The following is a 24,622-nucleotide window of genomic DNA, read 5'->3' as shown; positions in this document are numbered from 1 at the left end:
TATATATATATATAGTTAAAACATTCTCTCCTAGTTTACAAACTTAACAAATATATCTAAACTAAATTAGGAAAAGAAAATAGGTCTTAAATGAAAAATAAAATAAAATAAAATAGGACGAGAATAAACGAATAAAGAGTTTCCTAGATTGTCCCGATTATATCCTCCAAAAGATCTTCTCAGATTTTTGCAGACATCATAGATCTTGAGTAAGAATCAGCGAGCTTTTTGAATGCCACATTCTATTGTAATCAATAAAAAAAATTTATTAGATAGTTTAGTTAAAAAGTTTATTCAGGCAGCCAGATTTTCAAATTAAAATTCGCATCCTAGGACTAATGGAGTCATCATAGAGATTATTGCTAAAAAATATCTGTTTTTTTCTGTTTATAGTGCCCACAAATGGGAACCATAAGATGCAGGCAACTAGGAAAGAATTGCTTGTTTATTATCTTTCTTATTTCCTCACCTACAGAAAGTTAATCAAAATGGTTGCTCTAAATCAAAACCAAGCAAAACCACTAATCATGAAAAATAGTCAATTTGGATGGCTTCCAGGTAACGTAACGAATTTGATGCGGTTCCATATCATAATTAGTTAAACTTCACAAAACAAGAAATATGAGATCGTATGTGAACATTAAATTTTCTTCCAATATAGTAGTGAAATTTCCAGAATGACATCCATCAGAAATATTCTTTTTAAAAATTACCTTGAGGTCTAAACCACATTTGCATTTATCCAATGTTAAATTCATCATCTAGATATATTCATACCAATAAGATAAGATTCATAGAGAACTAGGACTGATTAAGGATTTGTAATTAGCTAAAGCTAAGAGCTTGGCTCCATAGATTTCATTGAAGAATAATTTTTTAACCTCAAAAGCTTAGCAAATTTAGCTGAAGAATAATAAAAAACCAAAATGTTGTAAATGCATCTCTAAACACCACATGCGGTGAAGGATCGAAATGCTCTACTACCAAATTAATGTTAAGATCATGCTCTAATATCAATTGATGCCAGACCAAGGACAATATTCTCTTATACCACAAAGCATAACACCAGGAAAAAGAGAAAAACGCAGAGGAATAAAAATATAGCATAAAAGAAAATGAAGAAGGAAAAGAAAGCTCTAAAAATGATATAATAAATAAATTAGTCTCTTAGCATAGATTTTTTATTCTAATTCTAGGTTACATAACAAGAGATATTTATTAATAAATGATAACTTTATAGATAATAAGGCATAATAAAAAAAAGAACCACATATTAAAATCTAAGTACTTTTTCCTTGCTAAAGAATAAATCCTAAACATTACAATAAAAAAATTAAAGGCATCTAAATATCAATGATTCAGTTAGAATGACCACCTTCTAAGGATAAAATGGTGAATTTGCATTAATAAAGAGCCCTTGATGTTAAAACATCAATGGTGACAAGGAACCCTTTATGACTTGGGTGTTGGCCTCAATCAACAGCTAGGAATAACAATAAATCTCCTTCGAACATTTGAAGGAGGCATGAACTAGGAGTACAGAATGCTGTCCCCTTCTTCTAGTAATAGGGTAGCAGTAGTTGAAAAGACAAATGAACTAAATCCTCCAAAGAAGGGCTTCGCATGTAAAAATTCTTGCAAAAAATGCACCAAGAAAATGGTTTAGTTTTAAAAGAAATATTTACTTCAGATCAAAAATGAACAAGGTTTTATTAATATAGCATGCTAGAAATGATCTTTAAATGCAAGTAGATTTATGATTAGTGGGTCGTCTCAAACCTGATACCATGTCCAATATTCAAAGAAACTAGACTTTAATAAACTGACTCTGGAAAGATCTTCTGATACTCAAACTAGTGACTAAGCATCATATTAAGAACAGAAACTAATTTAGTAGAATTTCTCCTTTGTGTTGAAAGATAAGGGCTCAAAGAAGAGCTCTCCCCTGGAATAGGAGAATAAGAGTTAGAAGTCTCTTTCCCTTCCCTTGAAAAGGGGGTATCTATAAAGTTAGAGGGCAAATGAAAGTTTACTACTTCTGCAAAGATGAATGACGGATGTAGGGAACATGTGGTTAGCAAGATCCACATAACATAAAAATACCCTTTATTGAAACAAGTTTTTGGTCCTCCAAGTCAAACCATTTTGTCCCTTAAAGTGATGAACAAATGGATAAGACCTTTAAGCTGAGATTTGTGAGGACGATGAATAGAATCAAATTGAAGAATCACTCGGAGATTGGTGCTAGGTTTGATCCAAGATGGTCTATTGAATCTTGGTTGATTCCTGAAGAAATGTGCCAGTTATTAAGTTAAATTCGATAAAAGGGCCTTACCATATCCTGAAATGATTTGTTGGCAAATTTTCAAAATATTGTCGCTTCACTCTACTATTGTTGCATGGAGATTGTAGAAGCATGAATTTGGTGCCATTAAATAAATAACCATAATTAAATATTTTTATAAATATTTTAAGTTCACTAAGCAACATAAGAAAAAAAACTTAATTAACTAGGTCAACTTTAATTAAAACTCATAAAACTATTGATGCCTAGTAATAAGCATATATGTTTAGTTTGTTAGCATTAAACATATAATTAACTAGGCACAATTAAAATTGGATTATAGTTCAACTCAATAACTTATAAAAAAACTTGAATAAGTTATAAAACTCATTATTGTCTAAGCTTGGCTCGAACTCGATAAAAAAAGAATGAGGTTAAACAAGATGGTGTTCGACTTGACACGACTTATTTATAACCCTATCGATGGATTATATGAAAGTTCAAGATGAAATATGACCTCATTTTCAATGGAGCCCTAGGCCTCACTCTCATGCTATACTCACAGTATAGCCTATCCTATTTGCTGCTTCTCTTGCCTATCTCCTATAACCAATGCCTCATGACATGGTATCCCACTTCTCCTACTTTTTCACTCAAGATGAGCTTTTGCTCTTAGTACTTTTGGCTCCTAGAGTTGGCCTCTTTTTGCCACCTTTTGCGCACTATGAGCTTTTGTTCTTCTTCTCCCACTCATCGGTGTGCCTCATTCTCTTCTTTTGATTATGATTGGGGTCTTATTTGTCACTCTACGTTCCAATTTGGCTCCTGCTCACTCCCCCATTACCCTATTTTCAGTTTCCCGCATAATCCGACCTCACACGCAAGCTACTCTTAGGTTTTTGGATGAACCTCCTCCTATCCCTTTCACTCATCCCCTTGCTTCCTCCCCTTCAGCAACTTCATATCCAATTGCCCAACCTCTTAGTTCCTTTAATAATGGTATATGTGGCTTGGATTCTTCAAGTTTACAATCCTCTCTGTCAACCCACTTTTCATTATTCTTTCACCAAAATATTGCAATTCTACAACAAAAACAACCATTCGCTTACAAAGTCAAACTTGTTCTATTCTATTATAATAATAAAAAGAAATCGCATTTCCGAATTTTCATCTTTCTCTCAAAAATTTAGAAATTTTCTTTGGGCCATCCCAATTTGAAGATAATTCATAACTTCATTTGACGGGTGACTTCTTGATGAAGTTCATTGAGTTTTAATATATCATTATAACACTTTCATTAGAAGGAAACTACACCGGATTTTTTCTCAACAATCATATTATATAAGTGCTATTCCAATGCATATACTAAGATGGTTACCACATTTTGACTCCTCTAAGAAACCACCCATCACTCGTATGTAGATTCCATTCCTATGGCATTGTATAGATTATTTCAATCAATCCACTTTATACTCTTTGGGTTCAATAATTGAAAAACCATTGCAAGTAAACATTACCACTACATACTTTTCTAGGCATTCTAAGGGTGGAGATTTCCTAGAATTGGATATTACACCTCAGTTTAAATAGTGGATTGGTTCCTCATTTTGTAGGCACTAGAAGAGGGATGAATTTAAAAGCATACCCACTTATTGCCCTTCATGTAAGATTTCTAGGCATAATTCTAAGATTGTTTAAAATGCCCATCCACGGCCTAAAAGTTCTAAATATTTGGTGCAAGAGCTAGAACCAAACGCTCAGCCCTTCTAATAGTTGATGGATAAACCTCTTTCAACAGATTAGGAATGCACTCAAAATTCAAAACCAAATTAATTTTCCCTTCAAATCTAGAGATTTTTGCCCCTACAAGCCCCATGGATTTGGTCGCTTTGTCACTCACTAATGATATCAACGAAACTAAACCAACAATTCCTCGTACATCTTAGCTCCCACCAATTTGTGAACAAAATGATGAGAATATGCCGAGACATCTTTCAAATTAGATAAAAATATAGTTTCAATTCTCTAGTGGATACAAGGTTTCATATGTTAATAACCAGAAGGAGGATGAAAAAAGAAAAATATATATATCCACTGTTGTATTCACAAGGTTACAAGTAATATGGCCCATACAGGTTTTTACTTATTTCCACGGTGCTTGAGGTACTTCACCATTTGTCCTCAAAATTATTCCTTTAAGGGTTATCGTAATTTTTTCTTTGGAAATTCTTATTAATTGACATTGGAAGACACATGTGATAAAAAATTTATAATGTTTTACTTCACTAGAAAATAATAATATTTGTCCGACATTCGTCAATTTGTAATAAAGCGTTAAATTAATAGAAATATTTGCCATGAAAAACTTCTCTCTCTCTCTCTCTCTCTCTCTCTCTCTCACCCTCTCCAAAATTCCATTCATGTTCTTCTTCATCCTAACTGATGACAAAGTATAACATAATTTGGATCTCAACAATTGGTATACAATCTTCTTGATTTGGACCTTCATCATTTGCAAAAGACAATCATGCATTTAAGGCAATGATTGCCACACTGCATGGCACAAGATGCTCTTGCTCATTTTATTGAGAAAAAAAATGGGGTGGAACCACATCATCATAAGCTGGCATCGACCGCTATGTTGAGATAGGGGGCACCCTTGCAACATGCCAAGCAAATCTTAAGCTCATGACTTCAAAATTAAGATTAAATTCTAACAATAATTTTTCAACACTAATTGTCAACGAGACATGAGCATATTGCATATTTGAATGGATTTGGAGATTCTAAAATAGAGTTTTAAAAAAAGAGATATCTTTCCCAAATTCAACAGCTTGATACAATGGGCAAAAACTCAATTTGGTGATCATAAATAAAATTGGCTAGATAAGTACAAGAAGACATAGGCCACAAAAAAATGATCTTAAAGGAATTTTAAGAAAGTCCCAAAGCTATAAAGAATGGAGAGTACAACATATTTTGCTGAAGAAGAATGTGGCAAACTTGAGGCAAATCCATGGTATAAAAGTTATGCATATTTGAATGAATGACCATATCATCATAGACTGCCACGCCCACTACATTGTGATGGTGAGCCTTAAGCGCATGAAAAATAATAATTTTAAATTCTAACAAGACTTTTGCATTACTGATTGCCAAACGAGAGATGAGCATTACATATGTGAATACAATTTTGAGATTTAGAATCTATTAGTATAAAGTTCAAAACATAGATACATCTTTTCTAAATTCAACAATGTAACACAAAAGGGGGAATAATCAATTCATCAACGACATATAAAATTGGAGTGATAAGTTCAAGAGGATATAAGCTGCCAAGAGAGAGGTTTTTAAATAGTATTAACAGGGGCAGAACGAGCCTCTTTTTTCAGGGGCAATTATCATTGATAAATTAAATAATATTACAATCATTTCAATCTATTTTGTATATTTTTATAATACGAATATATATAATAATTAAATAAATGTATGCAAAATAATTAATAACAAATACAAAAAAAATTAATACAAATATACATTAGGAGCATACAAAAATGAATTTTTCTTTTTTAAATATAGGGGCATTTACATACATACCGCATTTACATACATACCACACAATTTACATACATACCACACAATTCTTATGTATATATATATCTAACATATAAACTTCACTTTCTACATTTATACCATCCAAAATGTTCATATCATATCAAAAGTACTATTATATTAATTTGTGTGATATCACTATTTTAATTTTCAAAAAGTGAAATACATTTGTTTATGCATAGTTAAGGTGGTATTTATGTAAACTTTGAAATTTGAGTGTTAGATATATACATAGATAGGAATTGAATGGTATGTGTGTAAATTTCACAATAATATCACATTCCAGGTTCCAACCACAAAAGTGCCTTGTGAAATTTAGTCCCACAATGATTTGGAAACAGAATTTTTTGTAGTTTAATTAAAGAAAAGTCTGCATGTGGTCATCATCAAAACGCGCTTGTGTTTACCCTGGTGGAAAACTGTTATACTAGCTTTAAAGAAAAAGTTGAATCTTCTTAAAAAAAATTATGCTTGGTCAGTAAGTTTAACGTGTCTATATGCTTGATTACGGTCTCAAAGGTTTATTAAGCTTAGATTCTTTTAAATTCAGTATTCAATAAATTAAAAAGTTAAAAGAGCTATAGAACGATAAATTAAAGGCTTTAATCGACATGGGCTCTGTTTGTTACACCTCAGTCGAGGCATTAGTATAATGAGAGGGGACAAATTGGGGCAATTAATATAATTTAGAGGGGACAAATATGATTAAATTGTATATTTCATTAATAAATTTTCAAATTTCAGAGGGGGCAATTTTCCCCCCTCAAATATATGTAGGTCCGCCTCTGAATATTAAGAAAGTACCAAAAACATAAAGGAAGGTACAACATGTTTACAAAGTTTTTGCATGTGCTTCACACAATTGCCATAAAATTATATCAATAATAGAAATTGTTAATAGATGTTGACATCTATCATAAAATGTAGTGCTAAGAGAATTTCAGTCCTTTGTCACAGCGATATCCTTAAAAAAATTTCTTAAATGACATTTCAATCCTACTTGAATGACATAATAACTTTCAAATCTACTAACATCTACACATCAGGCTATCATCCTTGCTCAGAAGCCAATGTCATTCCAAATCTTATGGAATATCTCCGAGGCAAAGTAGACATGGCTTCGAGTGGCTAGCTACATTCCACCACCTTAAATTGACGTGCTGAGTTCAGAATCCAAATCTCACCCCCCAAAAAATTATATGTGAGGCTATCTAGGAGCAAAAATAAATGACAAACTAAAAGATGATGCTAGCAGCAATTCTAAATAGCATTAGATTGAAACATGGCATTAAAACGAACACAAAGAAACAGTTAGATAGCAAAATTAACCTATATATATATTGTTATATAAATAATATAAAAGCATCTTAGAATCCAATTGATGCTTAGAGTTAATGTGGCAAATTATCATCTCCTATCTTAGTAGATAAAGGTTGATAGCTCATACCTGCTTAAATCTCTCTTTATTGACTTGTTCCTGCAGTTCATCCAAAATGTCAGTTAAGAATTGAAACTTAAATTGGGAAATGACAGTTAAGCATCAAGAATGTTTAGCCTCTATAATTTCCCCAAAAATTTTACCCATTCAAAATTTTATACTTGGTCAATGAAATCAGAATATTTTCAAGTACAAGACTCATACGAAACCAATATTTTCAATACCATTAGACAAAAGTCATTTCATATCCAGATTTTAGGCCATCAATTCTTGGGAAAGAAAGCTCCAACAGAAAATTTTTTTTTTTTTGCAATGCAATTACATGAAAAACGTTTTAACAAAGATAAAATCTTCGAAAACCTGCGGCAAATAGTTTTCAAATCCAGGGATGAGAAAATCAGCTTCGCAACTTAAAATAAGCTCGAGAAAAAGAAAATAAGGAAAAAAGATGCATTTTTTCTTTCATTAGCATAAATTACCGACTAATTCAAAGTTTAATAAAATGCGATAACGGAAGTGCAATTTACCAGCTCAATATGCAGCTGAGCATTCTCCTGCTCCAGCTGATGGACTAAAGATTCCAGCTCCGCTGTATAAGCCTAAAACAGCACACGAAGCACAAACGTCAAACTCTGAATTCAGTACATTAGAGCGTGATCACTATTTTCTCTTTAAGATGGCAGACAGATATTGACGGGAAAGCGAATAAAGCCAGGACCTGCTTTCTCTCTCTAGACCTGGCTGCAGACTCCCTGTTTTTTATCATCCGCTTCTGCCTTTGCAATGTAATCCGATCCTCCGGATCAAGCAGATGCCGCCTCCTACCTCTCCCTCCCCCTATAGAAACAACCTCCGTCCCGTTCCCGAACACCCGAACCGGATTTTCGATGGTCAGTGGTTGCTGCACAAATTGGTCAGACGCAGCCTGACCCGCCGAGTGAACTCCCGACGAAACCCTAACCTCCTCTTCAATCACAGCCCCTGCCCTAGCCAGGAAATCCTCCAAAGTCATCTCCCCAGCATCCTTGCTCTCTGATTCGCTCAAAAAGGCATCCACTTCGCCGCCGCCTTCCGCTTGCCTTCCTACAGTGATCTCTCTCCACACATCCTCAGCTGTCATGACCCCCCCACTCTTCATGGAAGGCGTCTCCACGCAGCCGGCATATGGTGAAACTGGCGGCACGTTATCTCCATACATATTTCGAATGAGATCATCCATAACCATGGAGCCAAGACTCTTTGGGGGATCGCCATCGCTTGTGGAATTCTGAAGCTCCGCTGATGGCTTCGGGTAGAGAGAAGACTGACGCGAGATATTAGATTTCCCGGATGATGAGGTCGCGATCACTCTCGATGAAGCCATATTCCAGAAATATACAGTTAGGGTTTTTAATTCGTTGCCATTGTTTTGGTGAGTATGCTTATCCAAACTCCCCCATCCTTGGTCAGTTCTCCCTAAATGCGGCGCTGCCGCCCGCGTGGTCGAAACTGCGGCGAAGACTAAGCACTGTTCAGTTTCATGCGATATCAGGGGAAGGCACTAATTAGGTTTTAAGAAAGGGGAGACTCAATTCGTTAATCCGATTGAAAGGATGGACTTCAAACACTAGAAGCAATATTTTTTTACTAAAAGGCAGTTTTTGTATTCCCCATGAAGAAGTTAGAGATTTTGAATAAAATAAAGTCCTGATTTTTATGGGAAAATGACTTTCTCGATCCAACAGTTATGGTGGATCAAATATAATTAAAATAAAGTTTCATAACTTTAGAGATAAGTATTTTTGTGGGCATTGCATCAAGGATTTTGGCGTCGACTTGAATCACCGCGCAGTACGAAGTCTAAATACTGGTCTTCACGGAAATGCCAACTTGAAGCTTCGATGGGTTCCCTTAATCACGAGAGACTTCATATGAATATGTGATAGTCTCTAAATAGGGTTGTAAACGAGCCGAGCTTGAGCGAGCTCAGGCTAAGCTCGTGTTCGGCTCGTTCAAAATAGCTCGTGTTCGGCTCGTTCGAAATAGCTCGTGTTCGAAATCGGCTCGTATTCGAAATAGACTCGTGAATAGTGTGTTCGTGTTCGGCTCGATTTAAATATTCGTGTTCGATGTTCGGCTCGAAATTGCTCGAAATTGGCTCGTTAAACTAAAATTGAGAAAAATAGATGTAAAGTGTGAGATTCGAACCTGGATCAAATCTATAGAAAAGAAGACACTAACCACATTGCCACGGTGTTATGATTTAAGCTTAGACATAAATATGTACAATATATTATTATATAAATAATATATGTAATATATTGTTATATAAAAAGTTATATAATTTTTTTTTTCGAAGCCATTTCGAGTCGAACACAAGCGAACAAACTGTTGTTCGTGTTCGGCTCGTTTACATTTCGAGCTTAAAAATTTGTTCGTGTTCGGCTCGTTAGGCTTAACGAACGAGCCGAACGCGAGCTGTTCACGAACAACGAGCCAAATTGACAGCCCTATCTCTAAACACCAAAATGGACATCAAGCATGTATCATATTGTCAATGATGTCATCCAGTGGTGGATTCTCCCGGGTAAGGCTGAATCATCACAGTCTCTGATTTTGTGCCCCCCAAACACGCTCCAAAGGGGGGTGGGGACTAGATGAATGTCTTGAGCTATGGGATACTATAAGTGAATAGGAAACAGTCACAAGTCATTCAAGTAGACATCCTACATGTATGACATCCAAAATTGATGCAACCAATGAACATGATATAATATCGATCTTGGGTTTGATTGTACTTAGTACTCCAATGGATTTGCGAGACAAGTATTACTTGAGGCCCTTCACAGAGATATCTCTGTTATGTCCTTTATTTTTTGGCTTTAAAATTTTTTTTGCATTTTTATAGTAATGTAATAATTTAAAAATAATATAATTTTGCAACATGACTTCATTGTGGAGACCAAGGTTTTTTTTAGGCCTTTTTTGGCACTAGTGAAGGTAGTCCAAGGAAGATTGCAATTGATAGGATGGAGGAGCTATGCAACCTAATGCAATAATCAACATATTTATCAGATACGCACCAATAGATGATGCTTCAGTTGAGGATGCACGAGTTCACCCACTGACACAATATGCCAACTCTAGACCATCCACCTAAGTTCCTCTTGGTTCTACGATCTATCCAAAACTACCATCTTAGACTTATCAAAGCCTATTGTCTTATTACTTGCAGTGGAGAGTATCGTTGGGAGGGATCACGGGCATTCACTTTGCACTTCTTTAGCCTTTTTTGGAGCATGATATTTTACAATTCAACACCATGGGTACTTTTAGATACTCATTGCCATGCTAATTTCCCAACAACAACTATAATGGGAGCACCATGTCTATTATGTAACAGAGTAGCAACAATTCACATCATATCATGTCCAATTGTCCATTATCACAGAGAAGGAGGATGCGCTTGAGCCTTTAAAGGAGCAGCAACACCATACGAGGGATCAACCATGACATCCTTCACATTAAGACACTCCAAATAGTGGATTCATTATGCTCATATAGCTCTGTAGGCGGTAACAATTGATATAGAGATTATATTACATTTTTTTTCTTTGACTTTTGTGATGAATTGCAATAGATTTTATTTTTATTACATACATCTTTTTATCTTCATACTATTTCTCATTTAGAAGATGTTAGTACACATCACCTTTTTATGTAGATCAAGAATAATAAGAGTAAGGAAGGTAAAAGTTCTTTCAGAAATATATCTGAAAGAACATTGTACAATGTTATGCTCATTTGCATGCATGAATATAATCCAGCGAATCTATTGATTTTTTTGATGACATGGGCATAAGCTAGAATAACATTTTGTGGTTTTAAAGTAAATTATGTGTATATGAGATTAACGTGTATTTATGTGTTGGCATCTAATAAATGATAAAATTCTTAGTTCACGCACACATTTATAATTTAAGCTTATATGTTCAACAGAACTTAAAAAATGTAAATAATCTCTATAGTCATAGAAAGTTAGATAAGTAAAATAATCTCTTTTTAAAAAAAATTTTTCCATTAAAGTGCTGACTTCCTTTATATATATATATATATATATATATATTGATGTCATATTAGGTGCACCCAAAAAGGTGATAGGAGAGAAATAAATGCATGAAATAAATATTATGACTTTTTTCTTAAATGTATGTAAATATATGATAAGAAGTACCATATGCCTTAAATATTTGAAAATTCTAAGAAAAATGAATAAAATGAATGAATACCAAACCTTTAATGAAAAATTTACAGAAAAATGCCTTAAATGTAAGACTAATTTTTATTGATATGCTAAGATATACCTAACATTAACTTTAAAACGATGCTTCCAATGTTTGAGGCTCAATAATACTCCATAATATTGGACACACATTTACTTAATATGCAAATATATATATATGTGTGTGTGTGTGTGTGTGTGTGTGTGTGTGTTATTATATTGAGTAATCTTCATATGATGTTGTTACATGTAAACAATAGGTAGTAAACCTAAGAATCACTCAACACAATTTCCCAAATATATCCCTAATGCTAAGTAGAAACATCATGTGAATGGGTTTTATTCCCTCAAAGCACTACATTCTTGTTGTGCAAACACATGAGATGTACCAAATGTATATGTCAATAAAATGCAAACATTATGTTGCAAATAATATGAAATAAGGAAAATGAGTAATTGTGTTAACATAAAAATGACCACAAAGATATGCAAATACCATAGCCCATATGAATTTGGGCGATGCGTGCATAACATAGACTCACAAACCAACACACAAGCACTTGTAAGGCCAATATGCCAGCTTATCAACCATATATATTAAAAGCACATATTAAAGCATTACCCATTCAATGGCAAAATCTCAAGTGTAAACCTAACAAATCTCTATCGAGGTTGTTTTCAAGATGAAGGAACATATGTAATCTTTGTGTTTCATCTCAACATATTGGTTATAATATAAATCAATCATTGATGAATCCTATGATCATGAAAGTTTTTCAAAGGAAAATCTATGAGAAAGAAAATATTTTTTTTTTCAAATTCTACACCTTCATAAATACAAACTCTTATCAAACCTAGTAGATAAGACTAAGTAATCAAATGAATGGGGTTTAATAGCATGACCACAAAGCTGAAATACTGAGATATTAACCAAAAGGGAAAATGAAAGTAGGGTTTGAAATACTCAAGGAAATTTAAGAGGGATATAGGATAAGCTTCCTCTAACATCAACTTATGTTTTTAACATCACCTTATGTGGCCCTAAGAAATGAGAAAATGGGAAACATAATCACACCACTACAGGCTTGAAGTCAAATTATGTCTCACAAAGCTGCTCCTGGCATGAAACAAGAGTTTAAAGGCTCATAAGGGCCCTCCTTCATAAGGTCTCACCTAGGCTTTAAGAACAAGGAAAAAGAAAAAAAGAAACTCTCTTCAAAAGCTCCCTCCCTCTCTCTCTCTCTCTCTCTCTCTCTCTCTCTCTCTCTCTCTCTCTCTCTCTCTCTCTCCCCAAGAAGATGACACTTCAACTAGAATAAGAAGAGGAAGAGGAAGAAGAAGAGAAGGGAAAAGGCTCTCATTTTTTCTAGAATTTTTCTCTCCAATATATTCCATAAAATCCCACCACTTTCTCGAGCATAATCCAAAAGCTCTCTAAGAAAGTATCCAAAATCCCTCTCAAACTCCAGAAAAAAAAAATCTCCTTAAAACCTCTCAAAATGGTACTTTATCATCTCTCGTTGGCTTTGCCTTGAAAGCCATATCGTTCTCCACTTATATAAGACTTTTCTCCCTATGCCTATAATCAAAATTCGGTTGGGCAGTGGGAGGGAATGTTTGAATCTACTGGCAAATACGGTAGCAACGTTGCAACACTGCCCAAATTTGTGAGCAAAAGTCGATGCGCGGTCTAGAGCACAACGACGTTGGGTCTGGTCCCATGACATTGTGTCTGCTGCTACAACACAAGGCAGGGTGCCTTTGGCATCTAAGATGCATAATGTTGTCTTTTCGTGTCAGTCAGCCAAATAGAGCTACATATGGACATCTCAAGCTATGGATAATTCTATTAATATGAAATATGATCTCAAAAGATTTAAATGAAGATTTGCATCAAAGATGATGCTAACATAGTTAAAATTAAAACCTAACTTTGTAATTGTGTTACTCATCTCTAATCTAGCTAATTAGTTAAGGCCTTTATTCTTAAAAAAAAAAATACATACAAAGTAAATGAACAATCACAACTATTAAAAATAGGAAGACTTACCTATAAACTACACAGTCCTATATATTTACACATTAATCACATAAACTTTGATTTTTATATTTATAGTATTTTATATTACATGAAAATATGTAAATTTAATTTTGTTAGAGTGAGTTAGAAATAGCGATGCTTTTGTTGTGATATGAAAGATTTGAGTATTGTAAATGTAAAAATAAAAATTTAAGCGTTAGAAATGTAAATATATTGGAATTGTATGCTATGTATTTAAATACCCCAACCCAATTTAGACTAATGAAATTGACATTACATTTTGACCACACTTAAAAACTGAATTTAAAACCTTCTTATCATAATTCTAAAATAGATATTTTCCTGCTTACTTTTACATTCTTTATTATTTATTATATTATTCTTCAATCATTTAAAGGAAATTCTAATTTATATATTTGCACACGTTATAAATAAACCTATTAAAAAAAAATTAGAAATCCTAGTAAATAAACGTTAAAAATGTTTAAAAAAATTTGTTTTGTTCTTCAAACTTTGAGTAATATTAACATATGAATAAATACATAAATAATAGTTATATCAACAAAAATATTGCAATGATACACGCATAATTCCTTACTCCCCATTTTAAAAAACACATACGTAAGTGTATTTGATTTGCTTATATGTGATTATTAATTTAATATTTCGTCAACTATCTCTTATTCCAAACTGTGGTCGCATCTGGTTCACCAACCAGCCAACTTCGGTCGCCGCTGTGGCATAAATTATCAGATTGCTTACTTGGTTCGAACCAGCTGGCCAGAGATCTAAGGTTGTGTGATGGATCCCACGTACACCTCATTTATGCGGCTTTTTGAGTTGGGGTCTCAACTCTGATGCGCATGAGCAGGCTGAGTCGAATCTGTCCCATGAATTTGTCTTTGGGTGAACAAATAATGGATAAGTTGAGCAAGCACTAAGAAGAATGTAGAACAAGAGAAATTTTATACTTTATACTCTACACACACACACATATATATAAATATATTGCACTGATCTTAAAAGAAAACAAATGGTCTAGCGGGGAAGAGAACAATAAAGATGGATCAACTGCCAGGAGATTGTAGGGGCCACATAACCGAACCAGCCAAGCCAACTAAGCCAAAACATACTAAACCATGGGATGATTAAAGAGGCAACTGAATGATCCAAGCACGAGTCATTCGACCGAATACTAGATGAAAGAGCATATGACCCAACTGCTAGAAAAAAACTGACTCAATGTGATAGCCTGCACCCAGTAGAGCGGCCCAAAAGAAGTTTCAGTTCCACAAAGTATCTTCAAACATCCAGTGGAGACTCCAAAGGTTCTAATTAAGGGACGAGGATAGTCAATCAGGTTGGATTAGTTGATCGGACCACACCAACCAAAATCAGCAAACCGAGCTAACCCCGTCAACCCGAAATCAACCAAGCTCAGCAGACCATACCAAAAAAAGGGTCAGACGACAAGTCCATACATGTAAACTAATAGAAATATTTTAGTGCATACCCCTTTCTAACCAGGGGGGTGGGGGCAATGCGATATCACCATTGCACCATCTCCCCTATTAATATGGGGAACATTTTACGAAATAGACAATATTCAATTTTGTTCATTATTTTCTTTGTGTGTCTCTCGACTTCTTCTTTGTGATCTATTCCTTGGGTGCAATGCACAAACATTCTTGGATTCAACATCCTAAAAGGTGCGGCGAGCATGAATCATGTCACTAATACGAAGAGGAGCCATGCAAGGAGAAGGATCTCACAATAGGGAGACTGGAGATAAAATGGAGTGCATCAGAGAATTTATTGGACAAAAAATCCAGGACCCGAAGGATCATCTTGTCGGGGGTCATTTGTTGGCATCTATTTTTCATGCAACATAAACAGAACATCATTTTTGAGTGGCACCAGACTGTAATTGGATCACACGTGGCTTACTGTGACTCGAGAAGCCCTTAGAACCTTTAAGTGAACGCTTAAGGCACTATAATTGGGGTTTGCACCATCATAAACGTGCTCGGAGATGATCGTTGCTGAGTGTACATTAGGGCTGTAAACGAGCCGAGCTTGAGGGAGCTCAGGCTTGGCTCGTGTTCGGTTCGATTTAAATATTCGTGTTCGTGTTCGGCTCGAAATTGACTCGTTAAAATTAAATTGAAAAAAATAGATGTAAAGTTTAAGATTCGAACCTGAACCAAATATATACAAAATAAGGGATTAACCATATTACCGCATGAGATGTTATGATTTAAACTTAGATATAAATATATATAATATATTATTATATAAATAATTATATAATTTTTATTTTATTTTGAGCTAAAATGAGCCGAACAAGAGAAAACAAAGAACTGTTCGTGTTCGGCTCTTTTATAATTCGAGCTTTAAAAATTTGTCCGTGTTCGTCTCATTTACTTAACGAACGAGCCTAACACGAGCTACTTAACGAGTCGAACACGGGCTGTTCGCAAACAACGAGCTTTTTTGATAGCCCTAGTGTACATCGCTGACCATATCCTTCATGTTGATGTTCATTCTTGCGACACGGGGTTGCACCTTGTTGATACAGAAACCCTCATGATGTAGGCCATCAACAGAATTACCCCACAATGTGTTTATGCCTTAAGCCATCTCCGAGCACGTTGTGAAGATGGATCTATGCTATCCTGCTTATCTATCTCTGCCTGATAAAGATCACTCTACCCTTCCTTTGCTACCCTCTTTGAGCCCCATCGCTCATTTTGAAACTTTGTTGATATCATTTTGTAAGCCCCCGATTGTGGATATGTCGCCACCCATTTGGGATATGGTGATTCACCCTCTGCCCTTATGGTATGGTTTGACTTTAAAAGCATAGTGCTGACCCTACGAGTCAGTTGAGTTACTTCATGAGCCTCGTGTGGTAATGAGCTGCTACCCATTTGGGATGTGAGAGATTCACTCTCTGCCTTATGGCTTAGCTAGAGCTTTGGAAGCTACAAGATGTTCCTATGAGGTAACTTTCCTTTGTGACATTCTATATTAGTTATTACCTAAATGTAAGCAGAACTTCTCTAATCTAGAGTATTCTTGGGCGTTCCCCAAAATGTAATTAACCAAAGGGATATGCTTCTTCGGGAGTTGGTCTTGACCCTAGAACAAACCAATCCTTTGGTTCTCTAGTTACTTGGGGAACTTATGTAGGTATTCATTGATGGATATCTAGTTCAAGGTGTTTCGATCCGGCCCTTTTTGGATGTACACCCTTGGCCTATCGCATGAGGTTTACCTCACATATGCTCTCCATATTCTTTTCAATTTTTCTGCCTAGTTTTTATCTTATTCTCTTCTTTTCTGATCTCCCCTATACTCTGAATTATTTACGATTTAAGTAAGATGACCCACTAGAAAATTGAATCCTAAGACGATGATTATACAGACTGACAACTCTGAGTTACAAAAAAAAATCGAAACAGAAACTAGTCAACAACAATTCTCTATAGAAGAAATAATCCACACCACGTCATTCATAACTGAGTCGAGCAATCATCATCCACCAAAAAGAATTGTCCAAATGGAAAGATAGAAATTGAGCTACAACCCTCACCCTCACACTTGCACTCTCTTTGAGGATTCATGAAGAAACCCGGATAATTTGGAGACTGAAAGAACCCATTAGTAGGAGATCAAGTCTGATACACCGAGCTGCGGTCAGCTTGATACGAGGAGTGACCACTACATGCTCATGAGATCCCAGGGAGACTCCTTTCAGAGTCTTGATGACTGAGTTAATGGAGGCCATCCAAAATAAAAATTATTTCAAGATGAAGAACTTAATGAAAGTCAGAGTGTATCTTTGGTACTCAAAGAAGGATTGCGCGTATAATAGAGACCACGATCATGACACAGAGTAGCGTCGACACCTTTAAAGTCTGATCGAGCATCTGATCGAAGCTGAGAATCTAATAGCGTTTGTGGCTCATGGAGCAAGATCCCAATGATGAGGAAAGGCTTCGGTTGAATAAATTATGAACGAGCCAGTCTGAGCCCACACAATGTATATAGTTAGCATAGTCCTTACCATCTTTAGAGGTGATGAAGAAAATTTATCTCGTCAAGCCAACATGATTAGGTCTCGAATGAGTGCATTATGTGCATCTTCCATGGTACTACAACACAACTCAGTTCTTCGCATCTCTTTTATTGACATAGATCTATTGTTGACGAGCAATTCCATACAATGACATCATCATCATCATCACCCTAATTGCCAGTACCAGATTGGGAGCATACTCTTCGACCTTGAGAGCTCGATGAATATTTTCTTTAAATCAGTTTTTGATAAGATGTGCTTGATTGCATCCCATCGTCTGACCACACATAGGCCATTCTACAAGTTCTCTATAGAAAGGAAATAAGCTCTGAGAACCCTCACCCTGTTAGACACATGGGGAGAAGGTGAGGAGCCATTCATCGACATGATAAATTTTCTTGTGGTTGATTCTCCACCCACCTACAACATTTCCTTTTGAGCCATCACTTCCACTTACTATATAGACTTAAGGTTTTCAAGCAGTAAAGAAGTGATGACTATCTAAGGCAACCTGGAACAGTCCCACGCTTGCTATTATTGTGTGGTGGAAAGCATCCACCATGAGTCAGTGAGGGGAATAGTTCAAGACCAGTGAGACCAGCTAGAAAGTTCCTAAGAAGTGCTTTTGATGCAAGCCATAGCTATGAGGTTTTACAAACCTTTCAGAGCCACAAATACATCTTCACTTTATTGGTCATCAAAATGCCCGAGGTGCCGATCGATGTTTCCTGTCACCAGCTGAATGTCAATCTAGTGATTTAATCTACGAAGCAAAATATGAGATGTTTGAGAGTCACATTGTCTAAGCCAATTTGAGAAGAGGTGTAGAAGCTATTGAAAGCCGGTTACATCCAAGAATTCAAGTGCTAATGGTTGGAATCTAATGTGTTCATGGTCGATAAGGCAAGCAACAAGCAGCTGCCTGCCCAAATGACAACTACACCGTACTGAGGATCAATGCTCCCGTAGATGTAATGGTCGACCACTCAGTCATGAACTTCCTCGATAGCTTCTCCGGCCACCACAAAATAAAGATGCATTTGGTCGATACAAATAATAAAAATTCATTACCAGTGAGAGAGTGTATTGTTAAAATGTAATGACTTTTGGGCTTAAAAATACTGGAGAGACCTATCAGTGCATGATGAATTTGTAAAGCATAAATGAAAAAATATTAAGGTGTATGTGGATGATGCATTAGTAAAGAACATGACACCTTAGCAACACATTCAATACTTGAAATAAAGTTTCAAAACACTAAAAAATTTTACTATGAAGCTTAACTCACTAAAATGAACATTTATAGTAGCGACAGGAAATTTCTTGGATTACCGTCTGAGATATGGAGGAGTTGAAGTTAATCCAGAGAAGGTTCAAGCATTAATCAACATGTCAACCCCCAAAAATACCAAAGAAATCCTAAAGCTAGTCAGTTGAATCGTCGTTGTTTCATCTCAACCCAAATTTGTTCCTCATAAGATTGTTACGCAAACTCATAATGTGTATAGTACTTGATCGACGCGTATGCTTGCATGATAACGAGTACTTCACCACATTCCAGATCATATTTGTTATATAATTTTATATGAGGTTTTAGTGTTATAGGTATTATTCTCCAAGTTATGATTATTCTAGTTATATTAGAATGATTCTTCCACCTTAGGTTATTGGTGTTAGAAAAATGATTATTTGTGTATTGTTCATCATATGCAATTTTTTCTCCATCTGTAGGTTAGGATCAATTAATTGACTAATATCAAGCTCTTCATAACATACAATTTCCCCTTGCCCGTGATTCACTCCTTGGTTATCTATTTTCTTGGAAAGGGCATCTACTTGGGAATTTAAAAAGTCAAAACATCATTCTTCTACACACTAGCCACTTGTACAATATTCAATCTATTACTAGGCCATTGAATGTCGTTTATATCATCTCCTCAATCAAAACATAAGCCTCCTTAAAGGGCATATACTTTAATGTCCCGCCCATTGGAATCAATGATTAACCTCAAAGATCCTACCAATCTATTACAAAAAAAAGTTTAAATTATTAAGTAATAAAGTAGGGGAAATTTCTTTAATATTTTATTTAAATCTCTCTCATGCCTAAGCTTGACAATTTTAAAAGATGGAAAATACTTAGCTAAGAATTTACGGGCTTGATCATTCCAAGTAATTGTTGAATCTAAAAGAAGAGAATTTAAACACATTTTAACTTTATCTATTAGAAAAAAATGAAAATAACATGAGACTAAAAGTATTGTCATAGACTTTCATTATACTTAAAAGTTGCACATATCTCTAAAAACTAGGTATATGCAGGTAAGAATCTTCAATAGGTGACCTCCATAAACTATGAATTTTGCACTTGGTTAGAGTTCAAATTTGTTGACTTCGACATTTGACCTATTTATATTTTGGTAAGTCTCCTCTACCATTGGGTTGGCGTACTATCTAAGAGATATACGTTGATCCCACTTGTTTGGTTAGTTTGTCAAGGTGTCTAGATTATTTTACTTCTTTTTTAATTTTTTTATTTTTATTGGCATTTTCTATCTTAGGATTAAATGACACAAAGTTCTAGGTATCTATCCTACACAAACAATAATTACACCATGTAAGAATAACCACAACAATAGAATTAACACAAAGTAAAAAATCACAACAACTATGCTGAATAACTAAATGATAATAAATTTTCAAACAAAAATAGTAAATAAATTGGCACATTACACTGCATAATAGTATGTATGCATTGCAATACTAGTTTCTATACATTATAAAAATTTGACTATAGTACAAACAATTGTTTCAGATGGAAATCATAGACAACGTAATACCGAGATTTAACAAAATAACTACATGAATATACCAAATACAAAAGAAATCACAACAGAATTCAATTAAAAATAGGTCAATTTGTTTAATATTTTCTCCCGCTTAAATTCTTTGATAGAGCCACGATAATAACACCAAAAACATGATCAGTTAAAGCACATAATATGCAAATATAAGTGTTGTTCAAGTAATACATATCTTAAAGTAGATATCATTCCCATGAGAATTTATATAAAAATATTGTGAGATAGCTAATTACTAATGTTAAACCCCATAAATTTGTATTCAATTAACAAAGTTTATAAAATTTTTGGGGTTAATTTGTAAAATAAAGTTTTATAATTAGTAGAATGACTTTGGATTTGTAGTACCTTTATGAAAACTTATGTAAAATTCACCACCAATAGAGAGAAAAATTTATTTTTAGTCTTTATTGACAACTAGAAATTCTAATTCCTTAAGATTTGTTTACCATAAGTGTGTTCTGTTTGGAAATGATTTAAACCATATTTCAATATTGATTTTTAAAATTCCGTTGATTTATATTTATTCTACAAAAAATTTTAGTCATTAAACTCCTGTGTTTCATTTAAACTCTATCCAAATCTCAAAATTGCATAAAATTTTAAACACATGCATGGCCACTACATGTACTAAATGAAGTTAAAAATAAAATGAGCAAGTGCACTTCAATTAAAGCCAAAAACTTTGTGCTTCACTCCAATTTAAATCTACAAATCAAAAGCATAAAAAAAATTAGCCTTTCATTATTGCAAAAAAAATGTAATGAGAATTTTCATTAAAAGTCATAAGAGTAAAAAAAATTAATATAAGAAAGAAATTGAAATGAGTGCCCATTGTTTCACTCTTCCAAAGTCTCCTCTTGCTCCAAACTCCACTCCTTGCACTCTCCAAACTCACTCGCACATTCATTACGAGAACAAAATCCCATTATAAAGTCAAAACACACCTCTTAATACTATTTTCCTCTTTTCAACATGTGGTCTCCCACTTCTTAACTATATGAATTATGTTCTTAACCATATAATTGTCACAAGAAATTGTCTGGTTGGGTTGTTGTGCTGCGACGCCTAAGGTCTAGCACTGCAACGCTGAAGGACACTTTGATGATATGTTGTTCGTTTCCTTCCTCAATGATTTGGTCTGGTCTAGCGCCACGACGCCGTTTAATAAAAAATTAATGTATTTTCTCACTCGATCAACTTGCACGCCAAAAATGTGTCTAAGGGAGTCAACAACTATAGAATAAGGAAAAGAAGAAGAAACCCCTAGTTGAAAATAACTGCTAAGTCTTAGCATACTCTATTGACATGATTATTAGGGATATTTCATCTTCAACAAAGCATGATTTTATTCTTGGACTCTATTGAAAATAACCTCTAAAACTTATCAAATGTAGAAAGGCAAATCTTCTTAGCCTATTGGTCAAGAGCTTATACATTTAACAAAGAGGTTCTAGTCTTTGCGATTAAACTCACTTGTATATCAAAAAAACAAAGATTCTTGTTATGGCAAGAGAACTCAGAGCTTTCTATATATATATGGGGGACATGGGGAAGACATTTCCATGTCCCAGACTTAAGAAGCTTTAAAAAGTGAGCAAGCTAAATATATGTTCCATAATACCAAGCTAAAAGGTAATATAAATTTACAATTAGAATAGTTAAACTGAGTCTTTTCCATTTAGTAATGGAGTTTAAGTTTTAGTCTTCTTTGTAGATATTATAAAATATAGTATTCTTCATATTGAGAATCGACTGCATAAATTTATTATATACTAGAAAAAACATATTGTGGGAGTGACGTTTGAGGTTGATGGGGTTGGCGTTGGGGGTGGGTATGATGTTTTTGTTTATTTTAAGTTATAAATTTCTTTGAATCAACAAATAGTGACGAATGTTTCGTGATCAAACTATCCTTGAAGTTTGTCGGCACCGCCCATACATGTATTAATATTACAACTTAGGCTTCATTTGAGCGCTTCTATTTTTATGGAAGCTCTTTTTAAAACAAAGTTAAAATAAATTGTGATATGAAGTTACATTTATTAAAATTATGCCTGTTTGAATAAATTTTTTTTTGTGTATATTATGAAACGTAGTTTTTCAAAAGAAAAAAAATACTTAAATATCCCCCGTATTCACGAATTTCTTAGGTATTATTAAATTATGGATTATCATTTTATTTATTTTTCAATTTAATGATTAATAAAAGAGAACAGTAACATGAGATGTTGATTCATTTATCGTTTCAAACATTAATAACGACTCTCTATAAGATTTATTGTCATTTGTCATATTGCTATATTACCCATAAAAATAAATTCTGGTCATATATGAAACCTGTCATATGTTTTCAGATTTGAAAATATTTAAATATTTTGGGCAAAATTTTTTGAAATCATTAAAATGTTTTTACTAAACCTAATGTCTAAACGAAACACTGTCACGAGATAAATTGAAGGTATCAAGAACACCTCGATCAAAGTACTTAGTGATGACCAAAATCAAGGACAAGTAGAGGGTCTAATGTCCTTTGAATAGGTATTCTGTTTCTTCAAAATAAGAGCTCTGAATGGAAGATTGCTTAATTTCAAATTCATTGAAGTATTGAGATATAAAAAAAACTAGTAAGAAAATCTATAAATAGAAAACTATTGTATAATTATGATATAAATTATCAATAATCTTCTTAAAAAATCTATAAATAGACTATATATCTATACCGAAGGCCAAAAGTAATTTAGGATTCATGAATATTTTCTAGAGCTCTATGCACCATCTCTAATTCGTCATCAAACTTGGAAGGCCTTCAACTCCCGTCTATCTTTATCCAATCTCAAATGATGTTGACAATCATTATTATGTTCCTTCATCATTTAACTCTAATGTCTAATATTGCCTACATTGATCCTTATTGATGCCATCTTTCATTAACATCCTATCATCATATGTTAACTAATTCTTATCTGTCATAATTCGCAGTTGAGTGACGTTGGCAATTGTCATCATATAAATTTCATCCATCATAGACCATGCATACACTAAGTTTATCAGACATCATCCTACATCGACTAATGCCAAAGATCATCATTGTCCATCCTCCACATCCATTGTAGTTTTACATCAACATCCATCATTTCTTGTTGTGAATAAATATTGATTTTACTATTTCCCATTCACCATTACCCATTGTCATTCAATGTCAATAACTATAATCACATACACATTATTTATTATGATTGATCAATGTTGAAGTCCAACTTTGCCCATTTGTTATTTCTCATTGTTAACTAATGTTGATATTTATTATTCCCCATTTGTCTTAATCCATCATATATTGAAGTTATCATATCTTATTCTTTATCATTGATCTACAAACTCTACAACTTTCAATCATCTTATCATTATAAGAGGTGCTCATCATACTACAAGCCTTATAATCACACATTCCTTGATTTTGTAGAAAGGTACATCTTTACAATCTCTTATTAAATAAAAATGCACGTGTGCATATTATATTGTATATTTTATTAAAATTATATAGATTAACTGTATATAAAACCTAAATTAAGATACAAGATATTTAAGTTTTGGGCATTCAGCTTTCTTGGCTAACTCATAAGATTTCCTTTAAATAATAGGGGACTATTTGGGCCGACAGAACAAATGAGAGAAATAACTAATTTTTTGAGGTAATAAAAAATTTTTCCCCTAAATTTTGAAAACTTACCAAAAAAAAAAAAACCTAAATTTTTATTTCTCTCATTTGTTCAAATTGACCCAAATGGTCATCTATTATTATAAAAATAGCCATGTATGCATGACTTAGTAGCTTAATTTGTTATTATTTTTTTCCTAATAATGGCGGGTTTAAAAATTCCTCCTATATCAAGGCTTATCCGGGGCAGAGTTTAAATGAATGTGTTCGGTAAACCAATTTGGACAGAGAACCCGTTTCAGTTATTATTTAATAACAACAATCGCTATCCGTCTATCTATTTATACATTCTTATTCTTGCGATTTTCGGTCTGAGTTTTGAGCTC

At 34.0% G+C, this 24,622-nt stretch overlaps 1 protein-coding gene across 1 annotated transcript in view; it reads right to left on the bottom strand.

The window, feature by feature from the left end:
• Positions 1-8,953, bottom strand: part of LOC110023802 (ABSCISIC ACID-INSENSITIVE 5-like protein 5) — a 28,815-nt gene extending 19,862 nt beyond the window's left edge. Inside the window, exons 1-3 of the mRNA XM_020723398.1 lie at positions 8,053-8,953; positions 7,862-7,933; positions 7,344-7,373 (exon numbers count right to left, since the gene is read on the bottom strand). Of these exons, the coding sequence (XP_020579057.1) occupies positions 7,344-7,373; positions 7,862-7,933; positions 8,053-8,697 (747 nt within the window). The 5' untranslated portion in view covers positions 8,698-8,953. The remainder of the gene's footprint in view (positions 1-7,343; positions 7,374-7,861; positions 7,934-8,052) is intronic.
• Between the last annotated feature and the right edge of the window lie 15,669 nt (positions 8,954-24,622).

The sequence above is a fragment of the Phalaenopsis equestris genome, unplaced genomic scaffold (assembly GCF_001263595.1).
Source record: "Phalaenopsis equestris unplaced genomic scaffold, ASM126359v1 Scaffold000002, whole genome shotgun sequence".
Classification (NCBI taxonomy): domain Eukaryota; kingdom Viridiplantae; phylum Streptophyta; class Magnoliopsida; order Asparagales; family Orchidaceae; genus Phalaenopsis; species Phalaenopsis equestris.
The sequence above is the reverse complement of the archived record's forward strand: the minus strand, read 5'-3'. Positions and strand labels throughout refer to the sequence as shown.